This window comes from Malania oleifera, chromosome 12 (genome assembly GCF_029873635.1).
Source record: "Malania oleifera isolate guangnan ecotype guangnan chromosome 12, ASM2987363v1, whole genome shotgun sequence".
Classification (NCBI taxonomy): domain Eukaryota; kingdom Viridiplantae; phylum Streptophyta; class Magnoliopsida; order Santalales; family Ximeniaceae; genus Malania; species Malania oleifera.
In genome coordinates, this window is record NC_080428.1 from 51,061,772 (window position 1) to 51,079,206 (window position 17,435).

At 37.3% G+C, this 17,435-nt stretch overlaps 1 protein-coding gene across 1 annotated transcript; it reads left to right on the forward strand.

The window, feature by feature from the left end:
- Nucleotides 1-7,105: 7,105 nt before the first annotated feature.
- LOC131144486 (ervatamin-B-like) lies at nucleotides 7,106-13,065 on the forward strand. The gene is made up of 3 exons (XM_058093169.1): nucleotides 7,106-7,130; nucleotides 11,554-11,955; nucleotides 12,473-13,065. Exons 1-3 carry the CDS (start codon nucleotides 7,106-7,108, stop codon nucleotides 13,063-13,065), a joined length of 1,020 nt encoding a protein of 339 aa, XP_057949152.1.
- Nucleotides 13,066-17,435: the final 4,370 nt, after the last annotated feature.

The window sequence follows — 17,435 nt, forward strand, 5'->3', positions numbered from 1 at the left end:
TCTTGTAAGCAGTAGAGTAGGAGGAAGTTGTACCTCTTGTAAGCATCGGATTGTAAGGGAAGCTCCGTCCCACTTTAAGGAGCAGGGTTAGTGAATCCTTGAGTGGTTGCTCAAGGCGAGGACGTACGCCAAGTAGGCCAAACCTCGTAAAATTGTGGTTGCATTCTCTCTTCCCTTATCTTTTTTATTTTTCGTATCGTATTTCAATTTCCAGCTTGCTTGTGTATGTTGAATAATTTCACACCAACTTGATAAGTGACTAGTTAAACTTAAATATAGGGATTGATTGGTAATAGGTTTTAAAGAATTTTTAAAATACCCAATTCACTCCCCTCTTGGGATTACACCTTAATCAACAATAATTCAGGGGGAGCAACGTCACTTAATTTTTACAATTAGTTAACAATTTAAAATTCAGCTCATTTGTTCTCATTCGGTATCACATTAATTAACATTTGGCATTAAACTCATATCATGATAAGAGGTTATTGACTTACACATGTTAATCATCACTTAATCTTTGCCATTTGCCACACTGTGTATGTTCACAATGCAATTTATTTTCAACAACACAGTTTTATGCATTAGCAAGGGGGGGAAGTAAATTTTTTTTAAATCTAATGGTTGACTAAGTTCAAAACTTTAAGACTAAACCAAGGAGAAGAGCATAAGGTTATGTCCACTCATGTATTATTATACGCATTTTTGTTGATATCAAAACGGGGAGAAAAATCAGGAGCAAAAATTGTTGGCAAAACTAATTGTGTAAAGGGGGAGAAGAATAGAAAATATGGTTTGGCAAAACTAGTCGTGTATGAACATGAGCATATTTCATTTGGCATGAGCATATTTCATTTGTTGAATATTTAATACATTATTTGAGGGGGAGCCTTATTAGGCGAAAACCCAATTTATATTTTTGCTCGTGTATTTGTCATCATCATATATGGGGAGATTGTTGACTCTATGAGTCTAATCCTGTTTTGATAATGACAAATCATTTGGTATTTGATCTGTGCATTGAGATAGTGAACATGAACAATATTTAGCATGCACAGAAAGATAACAAGTCATGGAAGCCATGAAGATTAAAGCATACACAACTTGGCACAATCCATGGAACTAAAAGATTTGAAGAATGAAGATGCAAGCGATAAGTTCATGAAAGTCATGAGAATGGGTACTTATAACTAAATGTATTTACATATTTTGTATGATTTAATTTGAGGCTCAACATATACCCTAGATTGACCTTAGGACTTATGCATCTCATGAACATCATTAGGGGATATTTATGGACTTAGACATATTTTTGAAACTCCGAAAAATATTTTACAAAAGAGCAAAGAAAGAGTGCAAAAGAAAATTTTTCAAATTAAAAGGGAAAATCCAGAAGTTTGCCAGTTCAGAAGACTGAACTGCACGTTCAATCGTCTGAAGATTGAACTTCAGAAGATCGAAGTTACGCTCAGTCGTTTGAAGTATTTCTTTAGAAGACTGAAGGTTAAGTTTAGTCGTCTGAAGAATTTATGGTGAAACACAGAACCTGATAGAAGCACATCAGAAGACTGAACTCAGACTTCAGTCGTCTGAACTCGACACTTCAAAAGACTGAACCCCAACTTCAGTCGTCTGACCTTCTGTCCAGGTTAATTTTTTGAATCTCTAAGGAACTTCAGTCGTCTAGGATCTAACCATCAATCATCTGAACCTGCAAGAAAGACTAACAATTTAATTTTTATGAGAGAACACGCGAGTTAATTTTCGATCCAACGGTTAAGATTCATTCTAAGGGTAAGGTGCCTATATAATGAACATCCAAACCCTAGTGCCCAAAGGAGAAGAGAAGAGAACAAACCTTTGGCATACAATTGAGAAGATTGCACGTTTAGCCCAACTTTGAACACACTGTTGAAACTTTAGATTGGGATTTCAAAGTTCTTACATCGAATCTGAGCTAAGGCTATCTCGATTTTCAAAAGACAATCTAGCAATCATTGTGTAATCTTTTTGGTATTGTGGTTTGGTAAATCGATCTGCACGTTAATATTTATTCTCATAGAGTTTTTCATATAAACTGATTTACTTGTTAATATTTAGTTTTCAAAGAAATTTTCATCTCAAAATCTATTATTGAATATAAGCTGAGTGATTGATCTTGAGTGTACTTACTTATAGATTATTTTGATAAGATCAATACTTGAGAAAAACTTTCGTCATTGGTTAAACGTTTTTGAATCAAGTGTGTATTCCGTTAAAGGCTCTATATGTTTGATATCTTAAAACCACTTAATTAAATATCCTTAGTGTTCGTAACTGTATATTTTATTGAGGGATATTTTCTAGAAAACATTATATTCAGTTTTTGATCTCTGGAAATCATATTATATATATATATATATATATATATACATTTGCATATTACAAAGATTGTATTGTGATTGAATATTTGAAAGAAAGCTTGTTGATTTTAATCGATATAATATTCAAGACAAAGCTTTTGATAAGTTCACATTTGTTATTTGTGCATTTTCACAAAGTGAACTAGAACCCTAATTTTCTCCAAACCTTTTACTTATATCATTATTTTGGGAGATTTGATAAAAAAGGGAAATTATGTGTTGAAGCATATCATTCATATAACGATTGTATCATTACATACATACTGAACTTCAAGTTTCATCATATGTATATGTGATAGGTTTCAATTGTACTCACTAGCTTTGTTAGAAGTAAATCTTCAGTTGTTTTGTAGATTTGATATTATATTGTAATCACTGTTCAGGTTGTGAACCAGTTGAGGAGGAAGATGTGCCTCTTATAAGCAGCGGATGTGTAAGGGAAGCTCCGTCTTAGTTAAAGGAGCAGGGAATTAATGGAATCCTTGAGTGGGTTGCTCAAGGCAAGGACATAGGTTGGGTTGGTTGAACCTTGTAAAATCGTGTTTGCCTTCTCTCCTCTCTTATCTTTTTATTTTTCGCAACACATTTCAGTATCTATCTTGCACGTATATGTTAAATAACTTCACACACACTTAACAATTAATTGGGCGAAAAGAATTCATTGATATAATAATTTAAATCAGTCTTTACTCCCTGCAATTGATTTGTTAAATATAAAAATCAGAATCAAGTGGTAATTAACTTTAAAGGTTTTAAAAATACCCAATTCACCCCCCTTCTTGGGATTATACCTCAATTAATAGATGTTTTCTGGTCCCATAGTTTTCCCATTTTTTTTAATCTTTTTTAGAGCAAACTTAACTTCATTAAATCTAATTTTGCGAATAAATCTCATATTTTTAGTCTTTTCCTCATTTGACATTTCTAAGTTTAAGTCTTCTAGTTGGTTTTCATTAATAAACTTACTAAAGTAACTTTCTTTCTTTAATGTCTTCGTCCTTAACCAAGACAATATTATCCTCACTTTTTATACACTTTACATTTCACTAGTCCTTAGTCTTCCTTTTTCTAACTTTAACAAGTTTAAATATATCTCTTTCCCCTTCTTTTGTACCTAATCTATCATAAAAACTATTAAATGATTTATATTTAACTTCACTAACGACATTTTTTGCATCTTTTCTTGCCTTCTTATATTTTTCAAAGTTATCTCCGTTTCTACAATTTTTGTCACGTTTTATATCAAATTCTTTTTGTCTTTGTAATTTTTTGTACACTTTATCCCACCACCAACTCTCTTTGCTATTCGAGCATCTTTCCCTTGATTCACCTAAAACCTCTTTTGCTATCTTTTTAATAGAGCTAGTTAATCTATTTCAAAGAGTATTTGTATCTATCCCATCCTCTACGGTCCAATCCCTATCTTTGATCATTTTATCTTTAAATTTTATTATATTTTCTCCTTTTAGATTCCACCATCTAGTTCTCTTACACTCACTTATTTTATCATTTTTCTTCCATTTTTTAAATATATATATATATATATATATATATATATATATATATATATATATATCTAAAACTAAAACTCTATATTGTCTGGTTAGACTTTCACTTGGAATAACTTTATATATATATATCTAACACTAAGACTCTATATTGTCTGGTTAGACTTTCATTTGGAATAACTTTACAATCCTTGCATGATAAACGATATACCATCCTAGCTAAAAAAAAATCTATTTGATTTCTATTTTGTCCACCTTTTTAAGGTTATTAAGTGTTCTTCTCTCTTCTTAAAATAAGAATTCATTATACTAAAATCATATGACATAGCGCAGTCTGAAATCATCTCCCCAGACTCATTTTTGTCTCCATATCCATATCCTTTATGTATCCTCTCATAATTTATATTATCTTTTCCAAAGTACCCATTCAGATCTTCTCCTATAAATATTTTCTGAGTTCCTGGTATGTCTCATATAATACTATCCATATCTTTCCAAAATTGTCTCTTAAGATTTTCTACTAAGTCGACGTGAGGAGCATAAGCACTAATGATATTTATTATCTCGTCCTAATACCATCTTGATTTTTATAATTCTATCCTCTACTCTTGTTAGATCCACAACGCTATCTTTTAAGTTTTTGTTTATAATAATGCCTACTCCAATTTTATGTTTTTCTTTTTCAAGTGTACCAAACTTCTTCTGATCCTTGTATCCACCAATTTTCATGCTTTTACTTGTAAGTATCTCTATATTCCAAGTTGCTAATCTAATCCTAGTTTCCTGAACTAATGTCTTTACATGCCCACATCCAAAATGATGCAGGAACCCTTGCATATTTGAGACCGTAACCAGATGCTGACATGGAGCGTTGCTTTGGGGTGACGACCTAGCCCACCCTCGCCCACTTTTCGCTACACCTGGGTGGTTCAAGTGCAACGTTATGCATCGCTTGTAGGGGACGCCCCAACATATATTCGGTAAGGATTCATATCATAGTGATATGACAAATTTTACGCTGACTATCAGCTACCTAACGTAACCCTTCTCCTTTAATCGGGTTTGGAACCGACTGTGTGTGAAAAATCATAGGCAGAGTTTAAATTTTTCATATATTTTAAAATTTTTGAAATAATAGTATATTTATGTTGTCATGTTAATGTCAATGAGTTTAGATAAATCAAATGAACTAGTTGGACCTGATGGGTGGAGAGGAACACTCAGTCACTAGATGTGACTGAAACTCAGTGAGGATAAATATCAAACAAGTATATTTCAATCTGAAAAATAATACAGAGGAATTCAAACAACAAAATCTCTCGCTCACTCACTCACTGGCTTTCAACTCTCAACACACCACATTTACAATGCACACACACTCACCTATTTATAGCAATTACAGAAAATAGATAATCAACAATGGTGGGTGCAAATCTTCAATAGAGGTGGGCTGGTAGGTGGAGTAGGTTGCCTGCAAATCTCCAATGTCCACAACGGTGGGCTGCCGGTCTTCAATGGAGGTGGGCTGCCGGTCTTCAAGTTTAATCTTCAACATCCCCCCTTAAACTTGACTCTCCTAATTTTGTCATTCCAAGCATTGTCTTCAGTCTTGCAAAAATATCATGTCTGAGTGGTTTTGTGAAAATGTCAGCAATCTGATCATACGTTCTGCAAGATATCAATTCCACTTCTTTCTTCTTGACATGCTCCCTGATAAAATGATACCGAGTATCAATATGTTTACTTCTTTCATGGTAAACTGGATTTTTCGCAAGTGCAATCGCTGATCGGTTGTCGATGAAAACTTCTGTGGGGTTACCTTCAAGAAATCCCAGATACTTCAGTACATTCCTAATCCATATACCATGACAAACAGCCGAGCTGGCAGCAACATACTCAGCTTCACATGATGACAACGTTACGATGGGTTGCTTCTTTGAAGACCATGTAAACGCTGTATCTCCCATGAAAAATGTGAATCCAGTTGTGCTTTTTCTTTCATCAAGATCTCTTCCCCAATCGCTATCTAAATAGCCAATAAGTCTGCAATTACCTCTTGATGAATAAAACATACCATCGGTGATGGTACCTTTGACATATTGGAGTATTCTTTTCGCTGCATTCAGGTGGGACTGGTCAGGAGTCTCCATGTACCTGCTGACAAGTCCAACTCCGTAGAGTATATCTGGTCTGGTGCACGTCAAATACCTCAAGCTTCCAACCAGACTCTTAAAATATGTGGGGTCAACATCTCCTTGCTCATTCTTTCTCAACTCCAATCCTGTTTCAACTGGAGTTGTCACTGGATTGCATTTGTCCATCCCAAACTTCTTCAATACTTCTTTTACATAGTGGCTCTGGGAGATAAAAATTCCTTTCTCGCTTTGCATGACTTCTATGCCAAGAAAATGAGCCATCTGGCCAATATCTGTCATTTCAAATTCTTTGACCATGCTCCTTTTGAAAGCGGCAAACATCTCTGGATTGTTGCCGGTGAAGATCAGATCATCAACATATAGGCAGGCTATGAGCATGCTTCCATCTGTCTCCTTCTTTATATATAGCGCATGCTCGTAGGGACACTTCTCAAATCCATTCTTCTGGAAGTAGTCATCAATCCTCATGTTCCACGCACGAGGTGCCTGCTTCAAGCCATAGAGTGCTTTCTTCAACTTGTACACTCTATCTTCTTTGCCCTTCTTTACATATCCAGGTGGTTGATCGATATAAATCTCTTCTTCTAGAAAACCGTTCAGAAATGCTGATTTCACGTCCAGCTGGTAAATTTTCCAACCATTTTGTGCTGAAAGTGAAATAAGTAATCTGATGGTTTCAAGTCTGGCAACTGGGGCAAAGATTTCTCCATAATCAATCCCTTCTTTTTGCTTGTAGCCTTTGGCGACAAGTCTTGCTTTGTATCTCTGAACTTCTCCTTGAGCGTTCTTTTTGGTCTTGTAGACCCATTTCACACCAATGGTTTTGCGGCCCTTCGGGAGATTTGTCAACTCCCAAGTTTTGTTCTTTTCGATGGATTGAATCTCCTCATCCATCGCTTTTCTCCATTTGTCTTCTTCGTTAGCTTCCTCAAAGCTAACCGGGTCGCTGGTTAACAATAGACAGTAAAGAGTAACATACTCTTCAATTGGTTTTGTAGTTTCATACAGGTCGGCTAGATTTTGAGCTCCTCTAGGTCTCATGTCTGAGATTTCACGCTCTATTGGTGATGGAGCTTCATTCCTCTATGGTGAACCATGTGGAGGTGTCTGCAGCTCAGGAATTTGTGGCTCGATAGCCACTTCTCTTGTCTGTGTAGGTTCTTCTCCTTCAAGTGTCAATTCTGCATCTTTGGAACATTCAGCCTGGTCCCATTTCCAGGATTCATTTTCTTCAAAGATGACATCCCGACTGTGAAAGACTTTCTTGTTGATGGGATTGTAAAGTCGATCTCCCATGGTGCTATCGCCGTATCCTACAAGGATACACTTCTCTCCTTTATCATCCAGCTTTGTCCTTCTTGCTTCTGGGATCTTGGCGTAGGCTATGGAGCCAAACACCCTAAGATGACTCACACTGGGCTTGTGAGTACTCCAGGCTTCATATGGTGTCTTTGTATCAAGACTCTTCGTCGGACACCTATTGAGCAGATAGACTGCACATAACACTGCTTCTGCCCAAAAACTCTTTGGCACATATTTATCCTTTAACATGCTTCTGGCCATGTTAAGGATTGTGCGGTTCTTCCTTTCAGCTACACCATTCAACTGGGGAGTGTATGATGGTGTGAACTGTTTCTGAATCCCTTGTTGTCTAAGGAATTCCAGGAAAGCTTCGTCTTTGTACTCTCCTCCTTGATCTGACCGGAGTGACTTGATGCGAAAGCCACTCTGCTTCTCCACAAGAGTTTTAAACTCTTTGAACTTGTCGAATACCTCGGACTTCCTTTTCAAGAAGTAGACCCAGGTTTTCCTGCTGTAGTCGTCGATGAAGTTGAGGAAGTATCGATTCTGACCATTTGAAAACGGTCTTAGTGGACCACACACATCAGTGTGTATTAGCTGGAGCGGCATGGTTGATCTCCAGTCGGTTTGCTTTCCAAAGCTGTTTCTGTGTTGCTTGCTCAAAATACAGCTTTCACATATCACATTTGGATGATGAATATTGGGTAAGCCCTTCACCATCTTCTTGCTTCCTAATTGCTTCAAACTTTCAAAGTTTAGATGCCCATACCTTAGATGCCATAGCCAGTCTTTTTCTTTGATGATGACGCTTAAACACCTTGGCGTATCATGTTGGATGGCGAGCGGAAACATTCGATTCTTTGCCATTTGAACTCGAGTAACAAGCTTTCCTCGAGCATCTATTATCACCATCTGCTTATCACTAAGGCTAATTCGATAGCCTCTCTCCACGAGCTGTCCGAGACTAAGTATATTAGTCTTCATGGCTGGCACATAGTAGACGTTGGAGATGTAAGCATGATCTCCAGACTTCTGTTTGATCAAAACATCTCCTCTCCCTTGGACTGGGATTTTAGAATTATCGCCGAAAGAGATCTCCCCCTGAACTTTCTCATTAAGTTCAAAGAATAAGTTCTTTCTGCAGTCATATGATTGCTGGCTCCAGAATCAAGGTACCAAACGCTTTGGTCCTGGGGAGTTGAATTGTGTGCCATCAGCATCAACGACTCTCCATCTGCATGATCAGTTTCGGTAAGGTTGACCTCCTCGCTAACCTTTTCTTGTTGTCGCTCCCAACATTCATTGCTATAGTGTCCATACTTGTGACAATTGTAGCATTGAATGTTTCTTTTGTCTACATTTGAGCGATTATTATATCCTCCTCTTCTTCCTTGTCCTCTGCCTTGTGGGACATAGCTCTGTTGATTTCGTCCTCCTCTAGTGGGACCTCTTCTGCCTCTGCCACCTTCTCTGGAGTTAAAATTTCCAGAATTTCTTCCACGAGATCCTCGGTCTCGTCCTCTTCCTTGTTGTGACGTCCCCCCTTTGTCGTATCTATCTGTAGTGAGGGACAACTTCGTTTGGAGAGCTTGATCCAGTGCTTTATCATCACTTCTTCTATTGACTTTTTGCTCATGGGCTTGGAGTGAGCCCACAAGTTCTTCTACAGACATTGTTTCCAAGTCTTTTGTCTCCTCTAGGGTCACAGCTATATAATCATATTTTGGATCTAAAGATCGCAAAATTTTTTCACAAATTCTCTCGTCATTGAGAATTTCTCCATTTCTTCTTAATTGATTTGATACTACCATTACTCGTGTATAGTAGTCTGCAATGGATTCAGTAGACTTCATTTTGAGAGATTCAAACTCACCTCGCAATGTCTGAAGACGAATCTTTTTTACTTTATCTGCACCTTTGTGTGTTCGATGGAGAGAGTCCCAGACTTCTTTAGATGTCTTTGCGGAGGCAATGATTTCGAACGTGGCCTCATCAAGGCCTTGGTAGATTATGGATTTTGCCTTACAATCTTTCTTTCGATCGGCTCGCAAAGTCGTTCTTTGAGCATCGGGCATAGCTGCTTCGACTTCTTTTGATGGGCTTTCTCTATACCCATCTTCAACGATGTCCATGACATCCTGAGAACCTAAAACTGCTCTCATTTGAATCGACCAGTTGTCATAATTCTCTCGGGTCAATTTTGGAATGACCGATTGGATAGTACCATTAGCCATCGAATTTAATATATAAAAAATAGAGAAATGGAGGCTGATTTTGGTAAATCTAATGCCACCAATAAATTCAGAAGATTGAAAAACCTTAGGAACCGGTTTTGGTTTGCAAAGAACCGGTCTAAAAATCACCGAACCGGCTATAGGAAAATTCTGGTGAATTTTTTAAACTAACCGGTTTAACTTAACGGCCGCTTAACAGAGTTAATTTTTCCGTTACTCCACGTGGCGTTCTCTGGACGTGCCGCGTGTCGTTGCTGGGAGCGGGTCGGATGCGGGTCAAGTCTCGGGTACGGATCCGGGTTGCTGGTCGTTGGGCCGGGTTGCGGGTCGCTGTCCGGGTCGGATCTCGCCAATCGGGCGAAGAAGACGCGTGCGGGAGCGTGAGGCGCGTGTCACCGGCTGCCGGAGTCTTCGTCGGCGCATGCAGCGCGTGGGAAGAGCGCTGTCTTCGTGGGAGGCGCGTGGAAGCGCGTGTAGACTCTCTGTGTGGCCTTTTGAGACGTAGTTTCCACCGTTGGAATCGTCTCGAGTCTAATTGCACAATGGCAGTCTCAATTTGGGATTTGGAGCAACCTCAAAACTGAGAAGAGAATTGAATTTCTTCTCTGTTAGCCTCTGTTTGGTGAATTCCGGCGTACCTAGATGCTCTGATACCACTGATGGGTGGAGAGGAACACTCAGTCACTAGATGTGACTGAAACTCAGTGAGGATAAATATCAAACAAGTATATTTCAATCTGAAAAATAATACAGAGGAATTCAAACAACAAAATCTCTCGCTCACTCACTCACTGGCTTTCAACTCTCAACACACCACATTTACAATGCACACACACTCACCTATTTATAGCAATTACAGAAAATAGATAATCAACAATGGTGGGTGCAAATCTTCAATAGAGGTGGGCTGGTAGGTGGAGTAGGTTGCCTGCAAATCTCCAATGTCCACAACGGTGGGCTGCCGGTCTTCAATGGAGGTGGGCTGCCGGTCTTCAAGTTTAATCTTCAACAGGACCAGTCAATTCGACAATCAAGGTCTCCATTCATGACATTATACTTAATTAACTCATTTTTTCAACCTTAATTTATTAAATAGATGTCATTTCTTTTTATCACAATTGAATGAAGAGTGAAAAAGTCATTCATTTCATTAAGAACAATATTCATTTTTCTTATATGCATTTAATGGTAGACTAGCTGTGAACTAATAGAAAAGGTATATTTGTGAGTAAAATCAAATCCAAGAGAGTTTTTGAGTAGTTTTTGGCTATGGAGTGTTGCCGCACTCTCTCTCTCTCTCTCTCTCTCTCTCTCTCTCTCTCTCTCTCTCTCTCTCTCTCTCTCTCCATTCCCGTCACAAATCCTGAAACCCTTCTCATCTTTTTTCAAGATTAGAACCCCAAGAGTGCCACTTGCGGGCTCTCCCATCACCACTAGTCCTTTTTGCACCTGCATACATATATGATGAACCTCCCAAATGAACTTATGCCGAAAGCTAACAGCCTTGCAGTACGTTCCATCCACTAGGACTTCTTTTCATGAAAGTGGGTGCCCAATGACAGCACCCGCACACACCCCAATACCCATGACACCCTCGGATCTTTCGTCTCCCACTCCCAAATTAGCAAAATCAACAAATCCTTAACCTCCATCTTCCAAAATGCCAGGAACATTTGTTTTGTTAAAAACACAAGTGTGATGCAATTAATGCACAAAAAGCTTCCATGGAACCAAACTTCTGTTTGTGCATGACACGAGTGATCATCACACTTGCCACCCACCCACACGCTTACATACACCACAGGCAGTTTAATTTAAAGAGGAGATCAAAAAAGGCATTACACTATGAAAATATGTACATGGTCTAACACAATCGTGCACAGAAATATAGACAAAGATACAGAAATGGCAATGACTCCTGAAAGGAATAGTAGACTAGTACTACTCCAAGCTGTCTTGTTAAGTTTGGGGTTTTGGGCTTTTTGCAGAGCGCAGTCTCGCCCTCTGCCTGAGGCTGCTGCTTTCATGCAGGAGAGGCATCAGCTGTGGATGAGAAGACATGGAAGAGTGTACACGGACAGCGCAGAGGGAGAGATGCGTTTTAAGATATTCAGAGATAACGTGGGGTTCATAGAAGCTTTTAATAGGGATGGGAGTTGGGGATACAAGCTGGGGGTGAATGAGTTTGCAGACCAAACTAATGAGGAATTCCAGGCATCCCGTAATGGGTATAAGATGTTGTCTCGGTTAGGAACGACGTCATTTAGGCATGAAAATGTTAGTGCAGTTCCACTGGGTGTGGACTGGAGGGAGAAAGGAGTTGTTACCCCAGTCAAGGATCAAGGCCAATGTGGTTAGGCTCAACACATACCCTTACCCCTTCAATAACATTTACTAGAACTATATATATAATGTTATATAATATAATATATGTTATATCAATTAGGCTAGGTAATTGATCATCTTCAATTAGTTCCGTATTTCTTTCAACAATACCACCCCTCTTTTTATTCAAGCTTGAGACTGTACTATGAAAATTTCAAATTTTAACCTTGGAGCGACTACTATATCTTGACATTTTATATATTTTTCTATCTTCATATAATCATTATGAATTGTGAGTTGCACTTTTTTGAAATTGCTTTTCTGATTATGGTTGTATTTTTTGGACCAATAAGTCATGCGTATATTCAGAACTTACAAATAATGTACATCTTCTTAATCACAGTTGATTTTAAAATTTATTTTCTCCAATAGAGTGTAGCTATGTATTGCAGAATTTTTCGTATTTTTTTTTTACTAATTAATTAACTTTCGAATTCATGCTAAATACCTAAACATGTTTTTTTTTTTTTTTTTGGTAATTGTAGGAAGCTGCTGGGCATTTTCTGCAGTGGCAGCAATGGAAGGGATAAACCAACTTACAACTGGTAAATTAATCTCACTGTCCGAGCAAGAACTCCTGGACTGTGACACCAGCGGCGAAGACAAAGGTTGCAATGGTGGTTACATGGACAATGCATTTGAATTTATATTGCACAACCAAGGCCTGACCACTGAATCAAATTACCCCTACGAGGGAGTGGAAGGAACATGCAACGCGAAGAAGGCAGCCTCCCGCACTGCGATGATCAGCGGCTATGAAGACGTGCCCACCAACGATGAGAACGCACTAGTGAAGGCAGTGGCCAAACAACCAGTGTCCGTCGCCATTGATGCCGGCGGACATGCCATCCAGTTTTACTCAAGCGGCGTGTTCACAGGTCGCTGTGGAACCAAATTGAACCATGCAGTGACTGTAGTTGGATATGGAAAAAGTGATGATGGTACAAAATATTGGTTGGTGAAGAATTCTTGGGGCTACGGATGGGGTGAGGATGGCTATATAAGAATGCAAAGAGATGTTAATGCCAAAAAGGGCCTTTGTGGCATTGCTATGGATGCCTCTTATCCCATTGCTTGATTTAAGTAATGGCATATGCAGATTTATGGTTTTGAGTTTGTCAATTGCTTATTCGATGCTGTCCGTGGTGGTGTGTCATCACGTATTTTTCACTTGTCTATGTCGTTACATTTCAATTGATTGATGAATAAGAGCTTGCTTGAGAGACGACATAGTGATGGTGAGAATGAGAATTTGTGAAGCCATTGGGCACTTATTATTATACTACCACTTTACCTAAAAGTTTAAGCTCTTACTTTATGGACAACAATGTATTTGAAGCTTTAACACTAGGTGAGACAAATAAATGATAAATAATACTACAAAGTAAATACAGGAGACAAGACTAGAATCCAGAACCTCATGGTAACCAGAGTTCTGATACCATGTTAGAAGCTTAAATTTTTAGGTTGTGAGCCAATAATATATATCAAACTTTAACACTTATTTCTCTATTTAATTGCATTTCAATTGATTGATACGGAAAATGATGGTGTTGGGCATCATGACTTTGATTTCCTTTCCCTGAGTTCAAACGCTTTTTATATCAGAGGATATACCAGGATTCCATTATCCATTATATCATGGTACTGTAGTTTTTTATTTCTCCACTTTGAATGAAAATAGGAAACATATAAAATGAAAATTTAAATAAACAATATTTTAAAATTAAGTAATAAATTTGATTTCATTTTCCTTGATTTCATTTCATTCTTAGGTACAAAACAAGAGGGGCAAGATTCAAAGGGTCATGTGACTCATATATTACCGTGTGGATGTTTGATGAGTTGGGAAATATAAGGCTTATGGTATCATGTTGAAATGGTTCAAGAGCTTTACATTCACTAAGTATAGAGATTATGAATATAGACATCACATATTAGAATTGAGTACATTACATGTCTTCTAAATATGTACTTGGAATTCTTGTTAGATTCATATTAAAGTAAATAATAATTAGAATAAAAATACAATTATACCCCCTTAATTATACTACGCATCTACTATGAATGACCCCTGAACTTCTAAATGCAAAATTTACACCTCTCAAACTATATTCATAGTTGCAAAATTTTATAATTTATATGCCATATGAATGGTTGTTAATTTGTTTTTAAAAAAATTATCCTTATATTAGTTTAAGAAATATTACCACTGATACACTATACTATGAGTGTGACAAAGATGACGTAAGGGGAAAAAAAAACAAGAATCTATTTTGTGCTCAAATGATAAAAAAGTTTTGAGGTATTAATTGAAAGGAACTTTTTTTTTTTTTGTGGAATTAAATAAATAATTATATAAAATAAAAATATACTATATATGCATTGCATGGGTAGTATAATACTCATTTATAAAATAACATATGCTAAATATAGTTATCTTTACCTACATATATAGTATATATCTTAAGAAAAAATATTTTTGTTTCATTATAATGGAGGAGGTTTTGATAAGGTTACTTAGAAAAAACTATGAGACAGGTCGTATTAGACAATTTAATCATCTGATTGGGGCCCCTTTGGTTTCGCATTTGCTTTATGCGGATGATATATATTCTTATTTTTGCAAATGGTAGGAAAATGTCTGTTAGAAATTTGGTTTACGCTTTAGAGATGTATGAGAAGTGGTCTGGTCAAAAAGTCAGCAAGACAAAGTTTGCGTTATTCCTTTCAAAATACATTACTCCTGCTCAGAAACGTGGGTTATTGAAAATCATGAGTTTCATGGAAGGTAAATTCCCAGTTACGTATTTGGGTGTGCTTTTGGTTTCTGAAAAATTGTCTTCTAGGATCTTGGAGCCTCTTGTGGAGAAGATTAGGAAGAAAATTGTAGGGTGGAAATTTAAGTTGCTCTCGCAAGGTGGAAGATTGATCTTATTAAGATATGTGTTGTCTAGCATACCGATACATTTGATGTCGGTTATTAATGTTTCACAGGTCACGTTTTCTCTCATCAACTCTCTGCTTGCTAATTTTTTATGGGGAGAGGTGAAAGGTAAAAGGAAGATTCATTGGTTCTCTTGGGTGAAAATTTGTAAACGCACCTCGGAAGGGGGTATGGGCTTGAGAGATCTTAAAGAAGTCCAAAAATAGTTTCTCACGAAATTTTCCTTCATAATGATCACTTCTAACAATCCATGGTCAAGTTTTTTCAGAGTTAAATATTATAGAAATGATCATTTATTAATAAGGAATGGGAAACCAAATGATTCTTGATTCTGGAAATTAGTGATGGCCACCATTTCAAAAGTTATGGATAATGTTAAAATTTTGGTGAGAGGTGGGAATTCTTCTTTTTGGTTTGATATGTGGCTTACATCAGGCCCGTTAGCGGTGCGCATTGAGAATATTTCAAACAAGAAGCTGTGTATTAAGGATTTCTGGTTGAATAACAACTAGAACTCTGATTTATTAATGGAATTGGTTGGGACTAACAGAACAATGGAAATCTTGCATAATGTGCTAGCTGGTAAAAGTGGTCTAGATATATTCATTTGGAAGCCTGCCCCTGACGGAAATTTCTCTACAAAAATGGCATAGGAGGCAGTGAGGAACAGAAGTGATAATTTTGAATGGAATGAGTGGTTTTGACATTCTATATTGCCTAGAAGAATCTCAATTTGTTTATGGAAAGCCTGGTTTAGATGTATGGTAGTAGATGATAGAATTCAGGCAAAACGAATATCGTTGGTTTCGGCTTGTGATTATTGCGAACAGAGAAGTCAGGAAAATACTGATCACATTCTTTCTTTAGGCGAGGTGGCGTAAGAAGTTTGGCGTCGGGCTAGTGTGGTGTTGGGGATTCCTTTCCAACGGTTCCTTCCCTAGAAAAATAGAATTGCAAATTGGTTCCACTATGCTCAAAAATCATCTATTAAAGGCATTTTAATCGGTCTGATTTCGTGTTTGGTTACGTGGTGCCTTTGGAATCGAAGATGCAAAACGAGAATGGAAGAAGTTTATCAAAGTGCGGATCAAACGTAGAGAAGTGTTCGATACTGAGTTAGTTCTTTAGCTGAGAGCTCTAATTCTTTTTGAAAATTGAAGATATTAGACATTACGATTTTGAAAGAATTTCAAATTCAGCATTAGGGAGTTTGCGCCAAGCCTGGAAAAATTATCTCGTGGGTTAAACCCTCAGCAGGGTGGATAAATATTAATTGTGATGGGAGCTGTAGGGGCAATCCGGGTACTTCAGAAGGTGGAGGAATCATTCGGGACTGTCATGACATGGTGAAAGTGGCTTTCTCAAGCTATTTTGGCAATGGTATGAACAATAGTACAGAATTAAAAGCAATCCTAGAAGGAATTCGTTTATGCAAACGACTTCATTATTTTAATGTGATTATTGAAAGTGACTCGAGAATTATTGTTGATTAGTTTTGGAAAGGTAGATGTACCTTGTGGTATCTTTGGGATTTTTGGGAGTACCTTGTGGCGGAGCTAGAAGGAGTGAACTTCATGGTGATCCATCAATATAGGGAAGGCAATAGTGTGGCTGATTTTCTCGTCAGAGAAGGAAAAATGGGAAACAATGTCATTTACGAAGAACAACATCTTTTACCATGTTCTCTGAAAGATATCCTTTGGATGGATAGGTTGGATCTCACTTCCCTTCGTCAGTAGTTCATCCTCTAGATTTTTGTTTGGTTGGTTTAGATTTTCTGATTTTAGTTTATTTTATTATTTTTGTTTTTGCTAGATCTGTTTAGTTTTGTTTGGATTTGTAGTCCTATTTTGGTTGGTTGTTGGTGTTGTTTTTGGGAGGCCTTTAATGTCTTTTTTATTTGTTTTCTCTCAATGCTTATCATGTTACCATGGTATTCCTCCGCCAAAAGTGAGGGTATCAATAAATAATTGGAGGTGCTGCCCTCCTTTAATTAAAAAAAAAATATTTTTGTTGGTTTTTTGAGTCTAATCCCTATTTTGATACTGATAAACCACCAGTATCTTATGTGTGCATTTAGTGTGTGAATAAGTTTTCATTTCAGCACAAACATAAGATACCAAAAAATGGATGCCAACTAGAACATAAAGTTTACATTCTCTTGACATTTTCCATGAAGGTTAAAAAGAAAAGAAGATTAAGAAGAAGACATTTTGATTTTATTAGTATAATGCATTTATGTTTTTATATGTTGATCTGTAATAACTGCATACATCCTGTATGATATGTCTTTATGCTCAGACAGAATAGTAGACATATCTTAGGGTGGTTGACCGACGCCAGGTTTTTTAGGGTAAATTAAAATGCCTAGACCTTAGAGAGACCCTAGGTCCTTGCACTTGCACTTAGGCAAGTACCCATTTTCACATATTCTATCAGGGGAAATTTATTTTCAAAAATAGGACTTAATTACACAACTTTAGTGTGTTCAGTCAACCGAA